Below are 26,484 nucleotides of genomic sequence, written 5' to 3' on the forward strand. Positions count from 1 at the left end.
CCACCTCTGTAGTGTAATTTTTATGGGAACCTTGAACTCCTCTGAGATCATCTTTTAGCTAGCCCCAAGCTGAGTCATATTATATTATTCTTTAACTCTTTACCCTACTTTATCCTAATTTCCACGTTACTGCCTCCTGACAGTATTTCATCAATCAGTCACATGTACCTGAACCCCTCTCTCAGGCTCTGCCTTTAGAGCACTCTAAGGCACTTGCTGTGTTTTAAAATTATCTTTAAATCTTTAATACAGTACTTGTAAAATGAGGTCATAGCTTGGGGGATAATTACTACTATTATATAAAATCTATGTTAAGATTTTCTGCTACTGGGTATAACCTTTATAAATATGCAAAATTATGTTAATTGAGGTTGTTTCAAATTAATATCCTCTCTGAAGTGTACTTTAATGTTCAAAATAACTTGAGAGGATGCCCTATAATATAAGAAACATTCTGTTTGTTTCACCTCCTGTTTCCTTCTGAAAGAAACATTCTTTCAGGAAGAAAAGCTAAGGAGAAAAGAAAATACTTGGCTTTTATTTGGGTAATCATATGAATAAGCAAAAGTAATCCATTACATATTCTACTAGTAAGTGGCAGATCTAGGATTACAACCCAGATCTCCTAACAAATTCCAGTGCATTTTGCACCACACTCTGATGATTCAAATGTACTTACTGTTGGAATAAAGAGCCCTGAGGCTGCTACCAACCTCATCTCTGCTATTTCTAGAGGAGAGAATCACAAAAACAAAGAAGGAAATTTGTACCAGCCTTTCTTCAAAACCTAGAGCATAATAATGTTATTGTGTTTCAGAGCATTTCTAATTTCTCATCAGAAAAAGAAAATTCTAGAGAATCAACGTGTAAGAGCAAAGTGATCCACAAAGGAAACCTAGGAAGAACGGCTTGTGTTCCATCACAACCTCTCTGTGACCAGAAGGCCAGTGTATCTTCTTGTGTGACTCTTCTTGTAGCATGCGGGAAGATACATGGGAAGTTAACTATTCACTTAATCTTAAGATGCTTTTCTTGTTCTACGTTCTCCGTCAATTGGAGCAATTAAGAACTTCAGGCTCCAGATAGTCAACAATCCATCTTCAATTGAATATTACCTAGATTTTTATTATTGTCTGTCCTCCCATAAGGAATTCTATAAAGGCCAAGGATATAACCATCTTTGGTTACAATATCATATTCTTCATCAGCGTAGCCCCAGTAGGAAATAATCTGGCTCTAGCTAAAGAAAAAGCAAATCTTTTAGCATAAAATTGTTATCCAATTAAGTTGAATGGTTTGCCATTTCTAACACATTATGTGATAATGAACCTTGGTATTCTCTTTCAACCTCAAGCCTATCTATTTTTATTTTCACTAATTTATTGATTCATTCAGGTAATAAATATTTGTAAAACACCTACTGAGCAGCAGTTTTATATACTAGGGATTGAAAGAATAAAATAAATAAACAAACAAACCCCTACCCTCAAAGAGATATCTCAAGAATATTTTCTTTTTTAACTACTAGTCTCTCATACTTTTACCTACCCACCCGTATACAATTTAAAAATATACATGCATCCATAAATGTTTGCATGTCTATGTGTATATCTAATCTTATATCTGAAATTTGTATATTTATAAATATATAGAAGAGGAGGTATATATTCATACCTTCATATATATGAATATATATTTCAAATATGTGAAAGTATGAATATAGTTACACATTTTTCATTACAAAGATAGAATAAGGCTGAAGGAGAAACTAAGCTATAGAATAGCAGATGAGAAACATTAACATATAGATACATACATTTGACTGTAAATCTATTAACTTAAAATTCCAAATTTGAAGAGTAGCATTCTCTGTTATTTCAGCAGTCCAGATTTATTTTCTAACAACTTACAATATCCATACCTGCTTCAGGGTTCACAGATCTTTGATTTTGAAAGACACCATGAGTAATTCCAATAATTCGGATAAAATACATCATTGTGAAAAGGTACCACATTTGGGACCTATATATATAAGGGAGATGTTTATACAGTTAAAATTGCAGCAAATAATACCATTTATAAAACTGCGGCAAATAATTCTGTGAGGTTGGAAATATTACTGTTTTCAGGTGAGAAAACAGAGGCTTTGAAGAATTAAATAACTTGGCTAAAACCATAAAATGTATAACTGGCATTCACAATTCAGATTCAGGACTGCTTAATTTCAAAGTCCATGCTTTTCTGGCTACCCTATTTTGTAGATAAATTCCCTCTTAGAAGTCTCCATTATAGTATTGCTCAGCCCAATTCTGAGAGCTTTATCATGTATTACAAATTAATTGATGTGTGAATTAATGATGTAATAGTATTATCACCAGCCTAACATTTATTTAACGTATGTTATTGTTTTTTTTGGGGGGGGTGAGAATGGGGAGATTTGGAAGCTTGGATAACTTTCATTCAGCAACTCATTTTATTTTTTTTAGATAGGTGATTTTTGAGCCTCCTAAATTCTAGGAAGGCAGAACTCTTAAGTTTTTTCTTGAAACAATAAACCAGGTACCCATAGAGGCTGCCATCCAGATTCTCCCCCAAAAAGCATGACTTACTAATCTTATGAGCCTTGTATAATAAGCCAACCACTATACTCAGAAGGACATGATTCAGGGATTATAAAACCCCTAGCTCCACCACTCATTAGCTAGGTGACTTAAAGCAGATTACTTAACCTCTCTGATCATCAGTGTCCCTGCCTACAAAATGCAACTAATACCTACTTCTCAGGATTGTTATAAAACTTAAATCTGATTAATGTAATATGATGTATTAATGTAATATCTGTCATATAGCTGACATTAATATGTAACAATCCTCCTTACTCAAGAGAACAAATTACAAGCAATTTAGGGACATAATTTACATGCACATACTTGATATGTCTTTCTTATATATTTATTAGTCCAGTTTCCAGTGCACTGATAGCTTGAAAAAAATTATGTAAATCTGAAAGTTTTAAAGTGTATTCATTAAAAAAAAAAAACACTTTCTAACTGAAAACTTTAATTTACAGAAGCTGCACTTCTCTCCTTTGGTCCAAGTATTTATATTTGGTATAATATCTGTGGTTTTCATTGAGGGCAACAGCAAAGTTTAAAACAGCATTACCAATACCTTCTACCAAAGAGAAGAGCAAGAGCTGCTAATTTAACTGCACATGGAAAAACTTTATAACATTTGGAATCACATTTAGATATTCCTCTTTGGTTGTATTAATGGAAAAGTGCTCAGCAGGCAGCAAGTCTACTCAGTTCTCTCTCCTCATGGGCTGTCTCAGATAAGTATATGGAAATAGCTTGGGAAGGAATATTTTCTCTGTCTGTACAATGTATTAACTGATATTGTAGCTTACTACACACTGCTTGCTTCCTAGCTGAGGTTTTAAGATGCTTTGCATTATATCTAGAAGGAATGTATAGACTATCATCTGAAACAAGATACCTTTTGAAATAAAATTCTATTAATAATTATCTTGGGAAAATAGGCATAATCTGGACTGTTCTAGGCATGTAGGTTTTGACTGCCCAATTTATAGCCTCAAATATTTATCCAAATTTTAATATTTTTATACAAAGAAAACACAGAAGGATAAGCCTTTGATATCTAGTTGTGGTACTCCTAATAACCACCAATGGGAAATGTTTAAACTGAATGAAATTAACCTTATTATTTGCAGTGACTCATCAACCATACAAAGCAACTAGTGAAAAAGTTCACTAAAATCTAGAATGTAGCCATTGAGCACTTGAAATGTGGCCAGTGAGAAACTGAATATTTTATTTTAGTTAAATTAATTTTAATATGAAAACTACAGCAGTGTAAAATATTCTTCTGTTAAACACAACTTTAAATTTTTATAAGATTTTCTGTATTGTTAATGCAAATTCAAGATTGTCTTGAAACAAAAGCAATACTTGTCAAATATCCCATAACTGAAAACAAGAAAATGGCAGGATGACATGTTTTTTCATCCATATCATGCTGAATGGAAAAGCTCATTTATTACCTTAATAAACTGCTACTAGACTTTATGTTGAAATGAAAACTTTCCATAATGCAATTCAATAATAATGATTTATACATTTTTCTAACATGAATCAATATGCAGATTTTAATTATAAACAACAGCATTTATATAAATTGGCTACAAAAATACAAGAAAAATAGTTGATATTAATAAATTTAGAGTTGCTTTGCAACTCAAACTTGAATTTGATATTAATAATTTTAAGTTGACATGAGCTATTTAAATATACTTAACTTGGAGAGATAGAGTTTTTAAGTTGATATGTTTTTACTTCAAAGTCTAATCAATTTTTCTAAAAAAGATAAATAATTTTGTCATAGTAGATGCAAATATAAGAGAAAATGATTTATTTATAGTCAATTCAGTTACTGAAACTTTTAAATATGTTTCAAACAATTTAGGTATGTGAAACTACTCCTGTAGGTGTAAATTTTATGAACTCTAAAAACACCTCAAATGTGTCTAATACAAATTTAGCTCCAGAATGAAGATCTTTTATACATGTAAAATAAACTCTGGATTTTGAAGGTTTACAAAAAAAGATAATGTAAAATATCTCATCAATAATTTTGCTAATACTTACATGTTGAAATAATAATTTGGATAAAATGGTTTGCTATTTATTAAGTTCATGCAAGATATCATAGAAGTAATCACCACTACTAGATTAAAATATTACCTTGGCCTGTAAACCTTGTACCTAATGGAGCAGGTAATCATTATTACTTCAGTTTAAGTTACTTGCCATAATTTTCCATCCATGCTGGCTGCCTGATGAGATACTATTCCATGGAGCAAATCACTGGTGTTTGCTCTGCTAAGAGGCAAACTTTCATAAGGCAGCCAAAGATGAAAGTGAGTAAAAAGTGTAGTTTTGTACCACAGCACTAAAACTGGAGGTTGCCAGAATTTTAAATAATGATTTTTAAAAGCTATCACCCATTTAGCAAAAGTGCTTAAACAAAATATGAAGATATCAAATATCTGTAATATTAATAACATTAATCCATAACTACAATATAATTTCCTAAAAGATGACTTAAGAATTATGTTTCTTTAGCTTCTGCCATTAAAATGATTAGTTTGACTCTAGGTACAACACACAACAATGAAAAGTATTATATCATACCTCTCTGCTTTTGTTGATTTTAAGTGTCCAATGTATGTGTCTTCAAAGTAGTCAATCATATATTGTGTTTCTTTTAGCAAAAGTTGCTAAGTAGAGTCATAGGAAAGCTAAGAAAAAGCATATTATACTAAAAAAAATAAAAAGAGAACATTTAGCTCAAGGCAATATTAAATTCAGCTTCCTATTTTTTTCAAGCCCCTTTCCCATACATTAATCCCAATACATTCACATCTTGACAAAAATGAGAAAACCACTACACAGGTTGTCAGTGATAGTTTCCCGCTAGTGTCCGTTAAAAAGCAATTAAAATTATTAAGATATGAAACTTCCTTAAAAGTCTAAAGTAGATTTATTTTTCTGTCTGGCAGTTATTGTAATAACAGTAACAAGTAGTGACTATGCAGTCTATAATGACTTAAAGGAGTTCAAATATAGAAGCAACAGTCTTAAAAGTATTGTTAGGTCTCAAAAGAAGACATTTACGCGACCAACGAACACATGAAAAAAAGTTCAACGTCACTGATCATTATCCAACTGAATTACCATCCGGTCTATCTTCATTTAAGTATTATCCTCAAAAGTCTTGTATGTCTTCCAGCAAACAGATAGTGAACCCTCATAGTCTCTGAGAATTCTAACTTTGATTCTAGTTGCCAGGGAAACTGTGTTGAATATGACAAAATTTCTACCCTCTTGGTGCTTAAATTCTAGTAGGAGAAAATAAATAATAAATAAGTAAACAGGTAAAAAAGCGAGATTACTTCTAAAAGGGATTGAGATGAAGAAAATAAAACATTCATTTTTCCATCATTTAATGGAATAGGGAGTCACTGGGTGGCTATTTTAGGTCAAGTGGTTAGAGAAGACCTCTTTTAGGTGGATTTTAAGCTGATTTGAATGAAGTCATTCAAGGAGTCAGCCTTGAAAAGATCAAGAATAGGAAAAAAGTCAAGGGAAAAGGTCAAGGTGATTAGGAAAAAAAAAATATTAGACATGGGGGCTGTCTCACCTATCTTGCAATCCTAGGTGATCTAGTCATTCTAGGTCATCTAGTCATTCTTACCTTTCCAGAAAACTGCACTACTGCCAAGTAGTCAACCAAGGACCCATTATGCTATTAACTGTGAAATCAGATGTAACCCATTCTGGAGGTTGGGTCGTAATGAGAAATTGCAAACCACTATGGCTATTTCCATTTGGTGACCATAGCAATCCAAAATTTTGGATAACTGTTTTTGAAAGAGCATATGATCATAGGGAGAAAGAAAAAAGACAGTGAAAGATTAATGCGAATTCACAACTGCAGGAGATGCACGCAAAAAGGATGCTGTATACACAGAGAACAGCATTAAGTAAAGGTTTTCTTCTGCCATAGATAAGTGGAAAATCTGAGGATGTGTTCAAGGAAAAGAAAGAAATTCAGTTTAGCCATAGCACAGAACAAATGAAGATACAAACGTAAGCGATAACTGTAGGGTGAGAATATATTATTGAACATTTTTTATGCCAAGTTAATGAATGGAACTTAATTCTGTATGAAACTAAGAGCTACAGAAAGTTTTTGAGACTGGTAATGACTTATCTAGAAGCTGGGTGCAGAACTGGGAAGTAGGAAGACTAGTTAAAAAGCTACGGTAATAATTCCAGTAAGAACTGATAGCCTGAACTGGTCTGATGATAGTGGGTTATCAGAATTTATTAACATTAGTGTCACTGAAGTTGGTATACAACCCTCCACTGCTAAATTTGACTGGCTTAAAAAAAAAAACCTAATGGCTTGAACTCAAGTAGTGAATTTATTTTTTGGCAATTACTCTTTGAAATGTTAAATGTTCACAGCGGGCAGAGTGCAGTGAAGAAAAAGTTCCGACTTTACCATATTCTGTTCACTGTTTTCTATCATTGCTGGTGGAAATGGAATTTGAGCAACTTTTCTGTTGTACAATCTGATGTGACTGGATGATTCAAGAGACAGTGGAGAAACGGTCAAAAAGACCTGAGGACTGATAGGTATCAAGGATGAGAAAAAAGAAGCTGTAGAAGATAATTATGAAGTTTCAAGGCTCATTGTCCATGATGATCAAATTATTAATAGAAGTGAGGAAGCCGGAAAGGATGGAAAAGAGGAGAGTAGACTCAGAAGACCATGAAGGCCTGCCCTTGCTTCACCATTGAGATGATAGGGAACCTTGGGCAAACTCACTTGAACTTAGTGTCTGTATTAACATGTATAAAATGGTGGCAGAGGACAGTTGAAATAGATTACTGCAAATGTACTTTCCAGATTGACGATTTTGAGATTTTAGGGCTATGGCTGTGAGTCACATTAAACTTTTAATTTCAGAGAAATCTGAACTTCTAATTTCAGAAAAATCATAAACTTCAATGTATAATTGTACACTATTTCCGCAAGATAAATGTCTGCTTTAAACGGCGTATTTTTAAGGCTTTTGACAGAGTATCAGACTGTATTATTAAAAATTTGTCTAGTACACTTCCATCAGTAATATACCATTGTGTATTTTGCTGTATCCCTGAAAAAAAGACATTTTTACATTTACAAAAGTAATTCCTAACCCGGGGAACATGGCAAAACCTTATCTCTACATAAAGTACACACACTCACAAAATTAGCCACACGTGGCGGTGGGCACCTGTAGTCCCAGCTACTCAGGCGGCTGAGGCAGGAGAATCGCTTGAGCCTAAGAGGTCAAGGCTGCGGTGAGCACTGATCATGCCACTGCACTCTTGCCTGAGTGACACAAGACTCTGTCTCAAGAAAGAAAAAACAAAAAACTCAACATGAAAAATAGTACCTCATTTTAATTTGTATTTCAATATAAAAAATTAAACGCATGCTTATTGGACTTACGTATTTCTTTTTATTCAAGAACTCTATCCAATATATGCACATTTTCCTATTGGCTTTTGTAATTTGTGTCTTTAAGACTTTGAATAATGTTTTTAAATAATATTAACTTTAATCTTTCATACACCTTTCAGAAATTTACTACTTGTATTTTGTTTTCTGTATTTTGTAACACACAAGTTGTAAATGATTATGTATTGTTTTTCTGTTCAATTCCATCTTTCATTTTTATGCTTAAAAATGTCTTCTTAGTCATATATGCCCGTCTACATTTTCTTCTAGTTCTTTTATTAGATATATTTAGTATTAATTCATCACCCATTTGATACACGATAATTTTTTTCATTATGTGGACATGAAGTAAATATTCTGATTTTCAAATGTTTCCATTATAATTGGCTACCATTGTCAATTTTCTTATTGGTTCTGATACTTATTTGGTTTCTTAGTTTTCCAGGTAATAATTTATCTGCAAGTCAGTGTAACTTAATTATTTGTTTTTTAATAGTTCAGTATTATCATTTCCTTTTGTTGTTTCATTGAGAACTTCCAGTACAATTTTAGGAGGGGGAAAAAAACAATGGCAATGGCACCAATCCTTCTCTTGTTCATCTTTATATTCCTTAGAACATACGGAATGCGTTCTAACACAAAACTTATTGAAGAGTAATTTGGAATTTTCTGATGAATCAACTGTCTTTAATCTTCACAAGTTTGAAAGGTATACGTTATTGTTCCCATTTCCCAGATAGAGAAATTGAGGTTCAGGAAGGTTACACGAAGTCCCAGGTCTAAAAGATGTTTCTATTATGCCAATAGTGGCCGCTCAAGCATTAGAGGAAAGGTTGCCCGTGGTATCGCTGGTGTTTCTTCTTCCCACTTTCAAATCTAGAATAGTAAAATAGCAAAAATCCCAACAGGCATGAGAGTTATCCCAGTAGATAGGTTAGGTTGGTTCTGTGCTGTGGTCAACATCAGCTCTGTGGCGAGGCGGGTTCTCCCAACAATAGCCCACACCATTTCCAGGCTTTTCTGGGCGAGGGGCACGCCGGAGTGTGGAACTTCTCTGGATGCTCCCGGCCCCCAAAGCGAGGAGACAGACAGCCCCGGTTCTCCGCAGCCCCAGGTTTGCACGTCAAGGACCGAGGGGCCCCTCAGCTCCGGCCGCCTCCTCTCCGCCGCCTCCTCTCCGCCCCCTGCAGGCTGGCCGGAGGGACAGCTCAGGGCCCAGGTCGGCGCAGGGAGCACGGAACCAAAGAGCCCTAGCACCGGTTCGGCCGCCTTTCCACAAAGCCCGGGCCGGCCAGCCCCGCCGCGAAGACTCAGCGCGGATCGCGGCTCCCTCTCGTCATGGCGCGGGTGCTGATCGTGGGCGCTGGGGTGACAGGAAGCTTGTGCGCTGCGCTGCTGAGGAGGCAGACGTCCGGTCCCTTGTACCTTGCTGTGTGGGACAAGGCTGAGGACTCAGGTGGGTTGTCTAAACGCCAAAACCTGGCAAAAGAGGCCGGCCCGCCTGGCTGCTGAGGTGGTGTGGGCCTGCACCCGAGGAAGTCTAAGGCGAAAACGCTAGACACTCAGCTCCCTGAGAGGCCGCGTAGCGCGGCCCGTGCGCCGAGCGGCGCGCCTCCTCACGTGATTGGGGACTTCCGCCGCCCGGGAAGAGGCCCCAGAAGGGGTGAGGGTGGGGGCGGGGCAGGAGTAGCCCGCGCTGTGCAGAGGGAGACCTGAGACAGCGGCGTGGGAGGGGGCGCGACCCGAGTTTGCAAAGCTTGGGCCTACAGCTGTCCCTAATAAATAGATTTTTGCCTTGGTCAGTCTGTTGCCTTTGCAGCTTTCAGCAGATTATGAGGCTCCCAAAGTGATCGTAGACCAAGATTTTCTGAAGATCTAGTTTGCAGAATCCTGTCATTCTGATGAAGATTGACTGCATGAATGAAAGAGCATTAGTTGACTCATTTATTCTGACATTTCTTTCATCATTTTTAGTTTTATCCATTCACTGACTCCTATTACTAAATATATGCACTATAATAGTGCTGGACACTGTTACATTGTTCATGACTCCTTTTCTTCTAAAATCTCACAATCTGATCAAATACTCCAACTTAAAAAAGTTTCTTAAGATATTTTTGAAGTAATCTGTTTGGGGTAACCTAAGGTGTATTGAATTAATTGCTAAGACTCATTCTAATGCAGTAAGACATTTTCCTGTGGATTAATTCAAGGGGGAAGAATGACTACAGCCAGCAGTCCTCATAATCCTCAGTGCACAGCTGACTTGGGTGCGCAGTACATCACCTGCACTCCTCATTATGCCAACAAACACCAACGGTGAGTTAGTTGCAAGAAGTGGAATCAATCTTAGCAGTTGTATGATGTCATAGCGTTGTTGTGAAGATTAGATTAGCTGATAAATGGAACATAGTAAGGGCTCAATAAATATCAATTACTATGTTGGTGTTATGGAAGAAGGCAACTAGCTGTGGTGGGAGTCAATCTTCTGAACCAAATTTAAAATTGATATACTAAATACATTTGTTTGTTTTCATTAACTTTACTTTTAAAATATACTTACAGAGAAATAGGCCTTTGACTAATGTCAGCAAAAGACCTATGGATTCTCAAAACATTTCTTCACCTGTACTATGTTTTATTTAACACAAAATATACATTTTATTTAATACAAAATATTCATAGGAAGACATCTAATTATGATTTTGTATTATAACCTCTAAGAATTATTGAAAGAAAATATAGTCTTTTAGAGCTATTCGTGGTATATAATTACATTAAATATACATACTGATTTATTTCAGGTTTTATGATGAACTGTTAGCCCATGGCGTTTTGAGGCCTCTCACCTCACCTATTGAAGGAATGGTGATGAAAGAAGGAGACTGTAACTTTGTGGCACCTCAAGGAATTTCTTCGATTATTAAGCATTACTTGAAAGAATCAGGTGGGAGTAAGATTTTCTCTGCCTAAATTTTAAAATTAGCATTTAAAAACAAGTTACACACATAGTTACATATTAATACTATACAGGAAGTTATAAAAATTAGGTGCTCTATTTGCTGATCAATAGCTAGTCCTTCCCGAAAGTAATCATTGATAAGTTTCCAGTGTATATTTCCAGAACAATATTTATTCATCTCTCTATTGAGCTATATGGCTGTCTCTATTTATCTATAATATAGGTATTACAGATGTATATATATATATATATATATATATATATATATATACACACACACACACACACATATTTCTTTATGTTTATTCTTTTAAAAATATACCCAAAGGGAATAATTTTACATAAATGATTCTATACCTTGTTTGACTTATATCTTGGATCTATTTTCATATCAGCAAATTTAGTGTAATCCATTTTCTTTAATGATTGTCTAGTATTTATGACATATGTGTACCATGGTTTATTTAACTATCAGCTTTCTGGTAGATATTTAGGCTGTATGGGGTTGGGAGATTGTTTTGGCTTTTGCTAATACAAACATTGCTGCATGTCTATTGTTGACATGCTTTTGGAAGCATATCTTTATTTAGGATCAATTCCTCACAGAAGAATAGCTATGCCAAACGGTATGTGCATTTTTAACTTAGCTTGGTTGTGCTGTGTATTTGTCTTAAAGAACATCTCACCAATAGTGATGAGGATGTTTCTTTCCCCACATTTGGGTATAATGGAAATTTTTATTTTTTTTACCAGTGTAATAGGTTAAAAATTGGGTCTCCTTGTGGTTTTAATTTGCATTTCTTTAATTACGAGTGAGTTTATGCATTTTTTTGTTTTATTAGCCAGCTCTTTGCAGTTTTCTTCTGTGAATGTCTTATTCATAACCTTTGCCCATTTTCTATTAGGATTTTCATTTGTTCCTTATATATTTTATGAGCATTTTGAAAATGGACCTTTTAAAAAAGAAAATAGAATTTTTCTCGGATAATTGATGATTATTTTTAAAACAGAATGAAGCTTCTTGATGAATCATAATTCAGTTAAGTACCCAAGTCAAGATAACTGAGAAAGGATATAGGCTAAGAATTTTTTTATAAGCCATTTCCAGCATAATTACTGTTTTGGTCTTTATCATCAAATATTACTTATTGAGAACCCCAAGAATCCTTGATACTGGGCATCAGAGATGTCAGTGAGATTGAATAAACAACATGAGGACATAATAAATACCATTCTGGCTTAGACCATTTCTCCATTTGAGATTCAGTGTATGATGGTATATTAGACTACTCCAGAGAAACAGAACAAATAGGGTGTGTGTGTGTATGTGTGTGCACGCATGTGTATATGTGTGTATGGATAAAGAGAGAGCTTTATTATAAGGAATTGGCTCACATAATTATGGAGGCTGGTAAGTCCCAAGATCTACAGGGTGATTCAGCAAGGTAGACACCCAGGAAAGCTGGTGGTATAGTTCTAGTCCAAAGGCTGGCAGGCTCAAGACTCAGGAAGAGCCAATGTTTCAGTTCTACTCTGAAGGCTGGAGAAAAGCTGATGAGCCAGTTCAAAGGCTTTCAGGCAGGAAGAATTCTCCTTTATGTGAAGGAGGATCAATGTGTTTGTCCTATTTAGGCCTTCAACTGATTGGATGAGGCCCACCCACATTAGGGAGGGCAATCTGCATTACTTGATCTACTGATAATAAATGTTGATCTCATCTAAAAACGTGCTCATAGAAACACCCAGAATAATGTTTGACTAAATATATAGGCACCCTATAATCAGGTCAAGTTGAGACATAAAATTGACCATCACAGATGGTGACATTATTGGACATTTTGTAGAATGTTACTATCAGCTTCATATAGTGTGGCCATATAACTTCAAAAAAATCTCATTTCCACCGTGATTTTCCCTTGACCCAGGTTGGATGAGTATACTTATTGAAATCATCAGGTACTTACTAACTGATATGCATGCATGCATGTGCAGGAGCTTAGAAAATGATATCCCAAAATGAAGCCCTCAGAAGTAGCTCTCTCTGACCTTCTCCTGGCTTCCTATCTCTGGCCTTGCATTCATCCCTGAGGCTAGCCTTAGAAAATAGAATCTCTTTTCCCAAGGCAGATCATAGAAATAAGAATCCCCTTTCCCCCCAAACCAGCCATAAAACCTAAAACTATCACTCTAGCTTTCCCCGCCTTTCTTTGTAAAAACTGGCCATAAAGAAATTATCTGACCTACCATGTTTGATTGTAGCTCATAACAGTTCCAGAGAGGGTCATGACCTATAACCATAAAGAAAGAATGCTACACAGAGAAGTCAAGAAGAATCTAGACAGACACGCCTTGGTGGGTTTCACCAGTTTGTTAGCCATAGATATAACCCTTTGTCCAATCACATTGCTGCATAGCTGTCCATACTTTGTTGAATCTAAGCATAAAAATTGAATCCTGTATCTTTGGGTCTTCAGTCTGAAGGTTTCAGTGTCATGCAAAACTATGATTAAATAAATTTGTATGCTTTTTCTCATATTAATATACCTTTTGTCAGTTGATTTTTACTGAACTTTCACCCCTACACAGGCATATATACATACATACATATATCCTTTTGTTCAATAAACATTTGTTTAATACTTACTATAATGCCAAACATTGTTCTAGGTACTAATGATACAAAAACCAATGTCCTTGCCTTCATGGAGTTGATGTCCTGGCAGAGAAACATCCTTGAATACATTGCATCTATCTCCTTATTTTATTAGGTGTTTGGGGGAATACATATGTTTTAACTTCCAATTTTGCTTTTTAAGCTTTTGAGAGAAGAGATTATTTTTAATCCCTTGTAGCTCACTCAGAACCTAATAGTACCTTGTATATAGTAGGTAGAGTGATATAAATGTTAAAAATTTATTTTATGTCAAGTTCATGGTCTATTTAACTTGAGTTTATATAAATTTTTCTTTGCTTATTTTAATGCTATTTAATGTTATTCTTGTAATACTTCAAGATTCTTTTTCTCCTCTACCACAATCTATTATTATAGGATTTGTTAGACCCTATCTATAATATTTTTAATTTTATAATTATATCCCTTTTAAACATTCTTTAAGTCCCTTTAAACCTTTCTATTCTATAAATCGTCCACAAAAACATTTTGGTTTTTCCACACTATAAGCTAAGACAGTCCCTGAAATCGGAATGACCTGGATTCCAGTTAATGTCCTACCATCCCTTTCTGTCCATGTAATATTAGGAAGGTTTAAAATCTGTACCTCAGTGCTTTCGTTGAAAAAATGAGGGTAATGAAATGCAAAAATGAGGGTACTTACTACAGAATGTTGTAATGGAAGTTCTTACTATAGAGTGTTGTAAGGAATGAAAGATATAATGCACTCAAATTCAAGCAAATAGTAAGCCGGTCACTTAGTAATCTTTTGATAAATGTTAATTTAAAAAATATTCTACTTGAATGAAGCTGACCTTCACATATTCTTCACTTTAAGAAATCAAATTGCCAACTATTTTCAAAAATACTCTATATTTCGGAATCTAGTTGAGTTTAAAACCCCACAATCTGATGGACCAACCAGTGGTCATTCAGATTGGGACCAGACTCCCAGGGAAATTATTTGTCTGGGGTATGCCTAATCAGGCATGCTTTAGAATAGGTTCAAACCTTTAAAGCCAATATTTAACTAGACCAATTTCCCAGAACAAATAGTAAAGGGTAAGGGAAATAGATACTTTCTTCTTGACCTTATGTTCTATTTTAATTTATTGTCTGATGTGTTCACATTAACCTCATTGCAGAGAAGGCTGTATTTATTGACATCAATTTTACTGACTGCCTGCCTTCTCCATTAATACAATCTTCTTGAGTGAGTGAAACATGATTTTCTTTTGCTCTTTTTTTTATAATAGTTGTCATTATGCTGGGGTGAGAATTGACAATAGTAAAAGTGATTCTAGCTATCAGTTATTAAGTGCTAACGATTTATCTAACACTACCTTAGGTACTTTACGTATGTAGGTTCTAATTCTCACAGTAAATTTTCAAGGGAGTTAATCATCATCCCTATTTATTAATGCGAAGAATGAGACTCAGGTACTTTGTCTACGGTGGCTTGGCTAGTTGGTAACAGAACTGGAGTGCCTTTGCAATTAATCATGTTGTTTTTTTCTGTTAAGTCTCTCATGGAGGGCAATGAGAGGTGCTCATACTCTCCAATTTAACATCTATTTTGTAGAGCCTTCTCTTTCCTTATTGATTATTTTCCCACAGTATGAAGATTGTACCCATCCCACCTGGTGCTACGTGTCAGTAGACACATGGTTCAATAGAACAACCTCATAGTTGCCTGTGCCCCTACTTTCCCTCTTTCATCAGTTAATTCCTGACACAGGGGGAAGTGGATATTGAAGAGTAATACCACCTTAGTTCTTTATGCAGTCTGGGAAATTGGTCACCTGATGGTTCCTGCCTATGACATTTGGAAAATGATGGGCCAGGTCCTTTTGCTTTTGAATAAGGTCCCATGTTACTAAATTATTCATAAAAGGATGAATTTAGCTTCCAGGACACAGAGTGAGAAGCTTTTATTTAGTTTGTCCTACCAATAGGGAGGACTGTTGCTGCATTTATTTGTTTTTATTTTATCATCTTCCTAAAAAGGACATTGGCTAGCGATCTGGAAAGTCAGCATTTGCAATGTAACCTGTCAAAGTTGACAATATCAATTTATTAGAAAAAAATGGTTTAGGTGGCAGATACCATTAGCTAGGATGGCTTCTGTATGGTAATATTTACTTTTATTATTCTCTCTCTTTTTACTTTTGTGCCTATTTTCTCTCTAAAATTGATAGGGGGAAGTGAGTCTTGGTGGTTCTGTCTGAAAATTTCTCCCAGCGGGTGATCTTGGCACTCATCTGTAACAATGTTCTTTTTAGAGAAGCTAGAGGATGGCATGAAAACCAGGTTAAGCATTCTTCTATTTACTTCAAGCTGTGTAGTCAGTTAGAGATGGTTCACATCACTTCAGGTCCCATCTGAGCAGTTCTGACTGCTGCTCACTAAAACCTATTTGTGGGAAATCACAGGAGAAACATAAACTTGGATTTTCTCCTTAAAATGGAGGAAGGCCAGGGATAAAATTGAATAAATATATAACAGAAACACATTTGCCTTTGTAAAATGTTTTTTTTTTTTTTTTTGAGATGGAGTCTTGCTCTGTCGCCCAGGCTGGAGTGCAGTGGCGCAATCTTGGCTCACTGCAAGCTCCGCCTCCTGGGTTCACGCCATTCTCCTGCCTCAGCCTCCCAAGTAGCTGGGACTACAGGCGCCCACCACCACGCCCGGCTAATTTTTTGTATTTTTAGTAGAGACGGGGTTTCACTGTGTTAGCCAGGATGGTCTCGATCTCCTGACCTCGTGATCCGCCCGCCTTGGCCTCCCAAAGTGCTGGGATTACAGGCGTGAGCCACCGCGCCCAGCCGTAAAATGTTTAAACATTCTTAGACTTCTGATATCTTTATAGCTATCTGAAGATCATTTTATTCTAATTAAATATTATGTGCTAGGGAAACAAAAGTCAATAAGAGACACGATCCTGGCCTCTGTTAGTGTAGAGTATAGTGAGAAGAAAAGACATTAAACTAATTATGCATACAAAGAAAAGATGCATGATAAATGTTAAGAAGAAAGAGTGAGAGCATTATGAGAGAACTTACAATAGAAGGACCTAGCCTAGTAGGTTTTAGAGGAGTGATGGGGGAGATGTGTTAAGGAAAGCATCCCTGAGGAACTGCTATTTTCATGGGTACCTGAAAGATGGGCAAGAGGGAATTAGGCTGAGAGCCGAATGATGAGAGTTCCATGCAGTGGATACATCAAATTGGAACTGTTTTGAAGTAGTAGGAGGAGGTTAGTACATTCAAGGAATAAAAGATCATTATGACTGGACAGTAGTGAGTGAGGGAGAAAATGGTAAAAGATGATGCTCAAGACTAAGGCAGGGCCAGATTATACTGGGCTTTGTAAGCAATGTTAAAGATTTTATACTCTAAGCGCAATGGGAAGCCATTGAAGGGTTTTATGCAAGAGAGGGACATGGTCAAATTTACTAAGCTCAGACATAACTCTTGAGACAATTTATTTATCCGTTTTAAAATTGTATTTTCCAGAGCTTTTAGATTTAAACACATAGTCTTTGTGAAAGTTATTAATTACTTTCACAAGGAAATGCCACTCCCAAAAACTTTGCTCCAAGCAGTTGGAAAGGAAACCTTTCTGGTTAATAAGAGAGGCTCTACCATTTCTCCTACCTCTTGATAAATGCTACTTTTTGGGTGGTTTTGCCAGTGGTGTTTGATTTGGGCGTGTCCACCTACCCCAGTGGTTCTCATACTTTAGTGCGCATCATGACAAGACTAAGGGAGCTTGTTAAACACGGATTGCGAGGCTCAATTCCCAGAGTTTCATATTCAGTATGGTCGGGTTGGGTCCCAGGAATGTGCATTTTCTAGTACATAGGTGCTGCTGGTCTGAAGTCCATACTTAGAGAACCACTGACCATATATATATATATATACCTTGCAGAACACCTTGTGGCCATTGGGATACATTTTCAAGGTTTTCATCTGGGGCATGAAGAATTTTCTAGGACTGTGAACTTAAGTCCCCTTAAACACACACTCATGCCACCAACAATAACAGCATATTGTTCTCTTCAAAGGAATATTATGAGAAAACATAGAATCAGTTAACTTAGCTGAGGTCTGGGACAGGGCCATGGACTAAGTGAGGCAAGTAGGGTGAGACATCCTAAATAAATAAAAACAGAGTGAAGCAGAACTGCCCTTGTTGGAATAAAGGAGATGGTGGATATGTGTTGAAAGTGCAAATTATTTGCACCTTCCCCAAGCAGGGGCCTTAGAAAAGCCCTCAGGCAAAATGGAGTACTGTTTACAAGCCCCGTGCTCTAATCTTTGAACAGAATGATGCATACTGCCTTGAACAGAGATTGATCTCTTGGGCTAGCTAGAACTATGTTTCTTCTAACATTTACATTTGATTTTTTAAAAATTGGAGTGCTTACTAGTGTGTAGCATTATTTAAGGGTCAATGAAAGAGATAAAACTGTATGAGGTCTGAAGACCCGACATGAAGGAGCCTTGAGTATTATTACATAGATAAGATACAACTAAAGCATGCAGATATTTTGACTCAATGTCAAAATGAGTAGTAAAGGCAGTGATGGTTGAAGAATATGATAGAGAGGAAGGATCACACTGAGCTGGAGTGGCTACAGAAAGGAAGCTTTGGGGTGAACTTTAGCTGGATTTTTAGTGACTAGGAACGTGAGATTTCCCAGGTAAAGATGAACAGGATCTTTCAGTGTGCTTTTTTCCTCCCTCATTCCATCTTCATTTCTTTCTTTTTCTATACACAAAGCTGAATAAAAGTAGATTTGCTTGTAAATCAAAAATTTTTGAAAACTGGAAGGTGAGTACTAGTTTACTAAGGAGACTTAATGACCCAATTGTACTTTCTTTCAGTTTATGATTCATAATTCATTCTTTTTATTCTATTTTAATTTTTTTTGAGACAGAGTCTTGTTGTGTTGCCTAGGCTGGAGGGTAGTGGTGTGATTTCAGCTCACTGCAACCTCTGCCTCCCAAGTTCAAGCAATTCTCATGTCTCAGCCTCCTGAGTAGCTGGGATTGCAGGCATGCACTACCACACCCAGCTAGTTTTTGTATTTTTAATAGAGATGGGGTTTCACCATGTTGGCCAGGCTGGTCTTAAACTCCTGACCTCAAGTGATCCACCCACCTCAGCCTCCCAAAGTGCTGGGATTACAGGTGTGAGCCACCGTGCCTGGCCTCATAATTCATTATTTTAAATAAATACTTACCTAATAAATTCTATGCTATGTATACTATATGCTATACATAGAAATAAAACAGGTATAATTTATAGCTCATGGGGCTTACATATTAAAAGGGAAGACAATATTAAAGAAGTAATTATTAAAATATCCTTGTGTTAAGTGCTAAGAAGGAAAAATTATGGGAGAGTACCCTAGAGTATGTTTCTAAATTCTGATTCTTCTTAATGAAGACAATTGATCTATTAATGAGAACTTGCATTTCCCTTACAGAGAACCTTTTTTAGGTCCTTTAATAGGAAATATTAATTCCTTTAATAGGGAATATTGCTCTTCTTGTTTCATTGCTAACACACATGTTTATTGAAGTGTATACTTGTTCTGCAAAAATGATGAGCTTTAGAGTCAGTTGGTTATAGTTTTAAATCATGGCATGCTATTTCTCAATCTATTTCCTTGTCTGTGAGATAGATTAGTATAATGTGTACCAAGCAGCTGGCATATAGTAGCTGCTTAATGAAAAGTAGCTATAGTTATTGTTTTTATTTTTATCATTAACTGTAAGAGTAGTTTTTGATTCAGAGCAGGCACTGATAGGGAAGTACAAGGATGCCAGGTAGGGATGAATTCCCACTAAATTAGAAAGAAAGTAAAGGAAGAGAGCTGGAGGACTGTAGAAGACAGTCTTGGCCATTTTGTTCACTTGAATGGATTCAGTTTGTGACTACTCACATCCCCTTTATTCATGTGTGAAATTCTGATAATGGGGACATGATTTTGCTTTTGGAACAGGTGCAGAAGTCTGCTTCAGACATCATGTGACGCAGATCAACCTAAGAAATAACAAATGGGAAGTATCCAAACAAACAGGATCCCCTGAGCAGTTTGATCTTATTGTCCTCACAATGCCAGTTCCTCAGATTCTGCAGCTTCAAGGTGACATCACCAACTGTGAGTCTGCCTTTGCCATTTACCTGCCTCAGGGAATGGGATTTCTTTTGACAAAGCATGAATTTGGTTTAACTCTCTTAGCAAAGGGCAAGTGATAGACTCTATTGATTTGCCTGTCTTAAAAACTGATACTTATGGCCCTCTTCATGATATTAATCTAGGCCAAGGTGAACCCCATAGAATTTTTTTTTAACTGGTTAAAAGTTGAACACTTTTCTTATTGCCCATGTCTTCAAGTCAGTATTATTGATGGATATGCAATGATTTTGCCTAAAGGAAGAGCAGTTTTTGTGGCCATTTTTGAGAAAAGATTTTTACGTACAAGTACTTGCTTGGATTGCCTCCTTTCCTATGTTCTTGTTCTCTGGGTTGCTCTCTAATTGTATTTACTTCTGTTTGAGGCAATTGCCTAGCTCTTTTGTGAACGAGAGGCATGAGAAGGGATGGGTGAGAGGGGATGAGTAAATTATGCTGAAGAAGCTAAAATTATGCCAGAAGAGCCAAATTTTAATAAAGGAACTAAAATTCAAAGAAAATTTTTATCCTTTCTAAGTCTTTGGATACTGCAATTGGTTTCGCATTATTCACTTTACCTTAGATAGTAACCTTTGTTTAATTTCTTTTTGATATAAAACGTGGTGGTGAAAGTATGTGCAGAGGGTTTGATTTCCTATCTTTCCCCAAAGTAGACTCTAAACTACAAATAGCCAATTTAGAAATGTCATTTACATGCTTATATCTTTCCTAGTTGACAGCAGCTATTTACTATCAGAGGTGGGAGTAGGGGAGGTGGATAGCTAAGATTTTCTTAGGTAGATACCTAAGATTTTCTCCGTGATTCTTGAGGGTTCCTGGTGCACTGCCACCAGAAACTTGTGATAAATCCACAGACATCTTTTTCCTGCCACTTTGACTCAGCACAGGTGAGATGTAACTCAGTGCAGGTGGGATGGCAGTGGTAGAATTTGCACTTTGACTGCCAGAAATGCTGGGGATAGTGGGAAGGAGAAGATAGTAAGCCAGTGGCCACATTAGAATTTCTAGTATACATGTGAACAACGGGAGACTTTGGGTTTATTCTAAGTCAACTCTGAGATCCAGAGGTGAACAGGACAATAGTGTCAGCAAAAGGCACATGTGAGGAGTCCGAAAGCTAAAATTCCTGTACTAAGTAGTAGGAAGGGATTCAGATATGAGAAACAAAAAGGGAATAAAGGTATTAGGTACTGGGGCAGGGAGGATACATTTCTCCAAGAAGTTGTACTTGCTCAGTTAGCTCTTGTTTCATCAGGCCAGTTTTCCTTACTGATACTACAATCCTAGCTGATAGTGTTCATTTTAATCATAGAAACTCAGAATTGAAGGGAGTCTTAGAGAGCATGTGGTCTCATCTTTTAGCCCTTGCATGAGTCCTCTTTTATTAAATCACTTTGAGTATGATTGACATATGAAAAGCTGTACATACTGTATACAGTGTGATGAATTTGGAGATAAGTATACTTTCTTAAAACCATTACCACAATCTATGCCATAAACATATCCACATCACCTCCAAAAGCTTTTTCCCCTTTATTTGCTATTTTTTTTTCTTTCGTAATAAGGATGCTTAACATAGGCCAGGTGTGGTAGCTCACGCCTATAATCCCAGCATTTTGGGAGGGTGAGGCAGGAGGGTTGCTTGAGCCCAGGTGTTCGAGACCAGCCTGGGAAATATAGCAAGACCTCATCTCTCCAAAAAAAAAAAAAAAAAAAGTAGCAAGGCACAGTGGCACGTGCCTATAGTCCCAGTTACTCAAAAGGCTGAGGCGGGGAATTGCCCGAGCCTGGGAAGTCAAGGCTGCAGTAGGCCCTGATTGTGCCACTGCCCTCTAGCCTGGGCGACAGAGCAAGACCTTGTGTCAAAAAAAAAAAAAAAAAAAAGAAAAGAAAAGAATATACAATATATTAGATGTACTATTTTAACAAATTTTTAAGTATACAATATATTATTAACTACAGATGCTAGGCTATACGGTGGATCTCCAGGATTTACTTATCTTGCATAATTGAAACCTTGAAACTTCTGACTAAAGTGCCCTGTTTTTTCTTCCCCAACCCCCTGGAACAAGAATTATATAAAAAGCCCTAGCTAGCAACAATCTGGTGAGAATATGACCTTTAGAAAGGATGTGCCCCATCAGTATCATTGTGCCTCTGCCCAAGACTTAAATTTCAAGAGAGTATCCTATTGACCTGACATGGGTCTTATTCCCACCCCATGGCTAGGGAATTGCAGCATCTTGGATTATAATCCTATTGCATTGCATGTAATCAATGGGACAAAGTAAACCTCAAAATAAATATAGGTACTGCCATGAAGAGAACTTGTGTGCTGAGTAATCAAGAACAATGAGTGTTCACTGCATAGGTGTTCTTTAATATTTGTGAAATGAGTGAATGACCAACTGACCGACTGAATGAATGTGTTTCCAAAAGACCTAAGGAAAAACTTCAGTGGTGCGTATTACATCTTCACATTCTCTGTAAAATTCTCATTAATAGAATCCCATAATAGACTTTTTTCTTATTCTATTCATATTCTATTTTCATTAAATATGGATTTGTATGAAGAAGGAAAGAAAAACTCTATATTGACAATGGGCCTTATTTTTTAATGCTTTTTATGTAAATCGGAATTTGGCTTGCTAATATGTTGTTTAGTATTTTTGCATTCATGTCCGTGAGAGTGATTGAGCTGTAGTATTTTTTCTTGTATTAATTTCTCTAATTGTTGGACATGGAGGTATGTAGGCCTCATAGAATTATTTGGGAAATATTTCCTGTTTCTGTTCGGGGGAAGCATTTTTATACAAATTTGGTGTTCTTTCTTTCCTAAATGTTTAGAAGAATTCACTGGTAAAATCATTTAGGCCTAGAGTTTTCTTTGTGGTAAAATTTTAAATTACAGATTCCATTTCTTAAAGGAATCTATTCAGATTTTTTTGTTTATTCTTTTTTTTTCAAGGTGCTAGAATACCATGATATAATCTTTATTTTTTATTTTATTTTTAGCTTTTATTTTAGGTTTGGGGGTACATGTGAAGGTTTGTTACACAGGTGAACATGTGTCAATCTTGTTCATATGGCTAGCCAGTTGTCCCAACACCACTTATTAAATAGGGAGTCTTTTACCCATTGCTTGTTTTTGCAGTAGACCTTATTTTTTAAAATACTAGTTGTTTATGCTTAAGTTCAGATCTGAAAATTGGATTTACATATTCCTTTGACTTTCATTAATTTAATTAGTTCTGTATGTTCATTTTGATTCATTTACTTTTTATCAACTTACTTATTTTCAAATAGTATGTTGCTCTGTATGAAGTTCTATTTACCAGGTAAGAAGGGTGTCCTGAATCATGCCAGGAATATGAATTGACATCCTTTTTGGTACTCCAGCTGCTCTCTCTCTCCTTCATCCAGTGTGTCTGGGAAGTCCAATCTAATATCTATATGCCCTAGAATTGAAATATTAAATCTTTGAGAGAACTTCAGATTTCTCATAACTTTGCTGTTATAAAAAAAAAAATGACATCTTGTTTTTTAAATTGGAATACTTTCCTGTTAAAACCTTAAATATCTAAAACATCTGTTTCAGTTCCTTTTCTGGTCTGTGAACAATATAGCTAAAAGCTGGGTTTTGCTTTCCTTAACAAAGGTTAAAACAAAAGTTTCTTAGAAAAATTGCTTGGTAATAGCTATTCCCAGGCCTGACAAAAAGAACTAGAAGGGTACACCATATTATGTTCACATCAAGGGTCTGGGTGCAGAATGTTCACCCTGTCTCTAGTGGATTTTTGTTGCCATTGTTTTGGTTTGTTTTTATGCATACATCCAAATCACCTGGAAGACTTGTTAAAACACAGATTACTGGGCCACAGTCTGAGTTTCTGGTTGTATCGAGGTATGCATGGACAATTTGCATTTTTTACAAATTTCTGGGTGATGCTGAAGATTCAGTTCAAAGCCACACTGTGAGAATTATTATTAATACCTTGCCTTAGCAAATCTACTTGTTTCTGGAACAGAGCAACGGATGTATCTTCAAAAAGTGACTCGCCTTGTAAACAAGTAATGCTCCTATGCAGCCAGGGTTGAAAACTGCTGTCATAAAGCATCGGCCTGTCCAAACAATTTGTATCTCTTTTCCTCACATTTGCACCTTTGCTTTGCATGTATTGATTATATGAACCCATGCGACATCTCATCTTGGATTACTCTTGAGTCTCTGTCTTATGCTCTTCCCTGCTTGGGACTTCTTGGCTCACCTCTTCCCTGACTTCTTCCCCAACCCCTAAGACACACCTCTTAAAACAAAACGAAGCAACAACAACACACACAAAAAAATAGCTTTAAGATATAAGTCACATACCATACAATTCACCTATCTAAAATGTACAATTCAGTGGTTTTTAATATAATAACTGATATAGGCAACCATTATCAATGTCTGTAATTAGTTAATTTTGGAATATTTTTATCACCTCAAAAAGAAATTCTGTCCCCTTTAGCTATCACCCCCATCCCTCCATCCCCATCCCTGCCCCCAGCCCTAAACAATCATTAATCTACTATCTGTCTCTATAGATTTCCCTATTACCTGGATTCCAGATAAAAGCTCATGATGGAGCTGGAGGCCCTCATCCTTAGCAAATTAATGCAGGAACGGAAAACCAAATACGGCATGTGCTTACTTTTTTGTGGCTCTGTTTTGTCAGTATCTGCACAGATTTCACTTATTTTCTCCTGCTTTCATCATGTCTCACTGACCCTGGCCCATCAAGTCATTGAATTGTAGAGGGTACCTCATCTGTCCTGAAGCCCATGAGCTATAACAGAGTCTGGTGGTGGTGGACAAGGCTTCAGGGCTGTGGAATGGCAGTGGGTATTGATATGCCTGTAGCTTTTGACTTTTTTGCACAGCTAACCTTGACATTGGATTTGATAGAGAAATAGCTTTTTATGCCACTAATAGAAAGAAAACTGGTAATAAATATGTTTTATAGATCTTAGATTTAGAACTGTAGAAGAAATTGTTTTCTGAGGAAGAGTATAGCTGCTGTTAAATTTTGAAAGCAATTTTTTCCTTGAGTATCAGTTCTACTAAGCAGAAATAATATAGCTTATTTTCTAGTACAGTGTTTGATAATAATATAGAAGAAATTGGAATATTTATTAGATGCCTATAGGCAAAGTGGGAGACTAATTTGAATGATCTCTTCATGAATCTACTTCTAGTTTGTTGCCAATGACATTTAAAGTAGGACAATTTATTGCCATGGAGGTTGGCAATAATTGGATTGATTTTGAGATTGTTTTAATAACATACTATAACATTTTATAAAAATACAGTATAGCCATCAATCAAGACATTCATTTGTACTGTAAATTACATATTCTAGTATTTAAAAGCTGCATAGTTTTGTATATCAAGAGAGATCCTTTAACATTACATTTTGAAAGTATTTCTCAATATTTGTGTTTGTGACATCTAAAGCAATACCATGTCATAGACTGTCTCCTAAATGTGTTTAAGGGCTTGCTAATTAATAATTTTATTTAGCTCTTTTTACATCTTATATTTTGTGTGTGCACTTGAGCTGTGTTTGGCTGAGAAAGATAACTTAACTCACCTACTATTATTACTTTTCTTTCTGTCTTTCCTGGGGTTTTTTGTGGCAATTTTTGCTTTATGATTTTACTTAATTTGTACTAGACCTTCATTAAAATTATATCCTTTGACTTAAAAAGTTCTCTCTTTAGTCTCATTTTAATTTTATTTTGCTTTCAAATAAACTTTTATAAATGAAATGTTCTTTCTTTTATTTTCATTTTTCTGTTGTATGCTTTTTCCTCTAAACCTTTCAGGGATATTTTACTTTACAGCCATCTCTTTTATATTTTTTATCTTTGAGCCCAGTAATTTCATAAGTGTATATCTTATTGTTACTAGTTTTGTGTTCATTTTTCATGGGCTATGTTGTCCACTTTTGCCTTGAACATTCAGCTTTTCTCTTATTTAGGTAAGTTTCCTTCTAATACTTATTAGAAGATTTATTTCTGTTTCATTTATTATGATCTCTTAGTATCTACAAAAGCTTAAAGTATCTCCTTCTCAAAGCTTCTGTTTTCTCTTAACTCACTTTCAACTTTGATCTTTGCATTACTTTTTTTTCTAGCCTTTTCTCCACGTCATCCATGTAATTTTCAAGAGTTCCTTTTTGCCCCTTCCTTGAGGTATTGTTTCAAAGAGGTCCTGTATTCTTTTACTGTTACTGAACTAATGCCCGAGTGTTTGTTGAACTAATTTGCTTCCTGGCAAAAGTTTTCTGATATGTATTTTTCGTCAGCTCATTTCTTAGGTTCTGTTCTGTTCTGTTGTCTTTCTCCTTTTCTCTGCATGTCTCTTGTTAGTCATTACTCATCTTTAAATGGGACCAATTCTGTCAATTTTGTGAAAAATAGTGTTGTGGGGCAAGACCAGACTTTTCAATTAAGGTATGTGTTCTCAGAACACTTCCTGTGTACATCTTATAAATATATACCTAT

At 35.9% G+C, this 26,484-nt stretch overlaps 2 protein-coding genes across 2 annotated transcripts in view; one reads left to right on the plus strand and one right to left on the minus strand.

The window, feature by feature from the left end:
• The window catches only part of LIPJ (lipase family member J), a 61,356-nt gene extending 55,516 nt beyond the window's left edge, over nt 1-5,840 (minus strand). Inside the window, exons 1-4 of the mRNA XM_058436238.1 lie at nt 5,757-5,840; nt 5,214-5,340; nt 1,911-2,022; nt 1,116-1,236 (exon numbers count right to left, since the gene is read on the minus strand). Of these exons, the coding sequence (XP_058292221.1) occupies nt 1,116-1,236; nt 1,911-2,022; nt 5,214-5,272 (292 nt within the window). The 5' untranslated portion in view covers nt 5,273-5,340; nt 5,757-5,840. The remainder of the gene's footprint in view (nt 1-1,115; nt 1,237-1,910; nt 2,023-5,213; nt 5,341-5,756) is intronic.
• Nucleotides 5,841-9,294: 3,454 nt separating this feature from the next.
• The window catches only part of RNLS (renalase, FAD dependent amine oxidase), a 307,643-nt gene continuing 290,453 nt past the window's right edge, over nt 9,295-26,484 (plus strand). Inside the window, exons 1-4 of the mRNA XM_032137393.2 lie at nt 9,295-9,550; nt 10,308-10,413; nt 10,899-11,041; nt 19,741-19,899. Of these exons, the coding sequence (XP_031993284.1) occupies nt 9,433-9,550; nt 10,308-10,413; nt 10,899-11,041; nt 19,741-19,899 (526 nt within the window). The 5' untranslated portion in view covers nt 9,295-9,432. The remainder of the gene's footprint in view (nt 9,551-10,307; nt 10,414-10,898; nt 11,042-19,740; nt 19,900-26,484) is intronic.

Source organism: Hylobates moloch, unplaced genomic scaffold, assembly GCF_009828535.3.
Source record: "Hylobates moloch isolate HMO894 unplaced genomic scaffold, HMol_V3 SCAFFOLD_3, whole genome shotgun sequence".
Taxonomy (NCBI): domain Eukaryota; kingdom Metazoa; phylum Chordata; class Mammalia; order Primates; family Hylobatidae; genus Hylobates; species Hylobates moloch.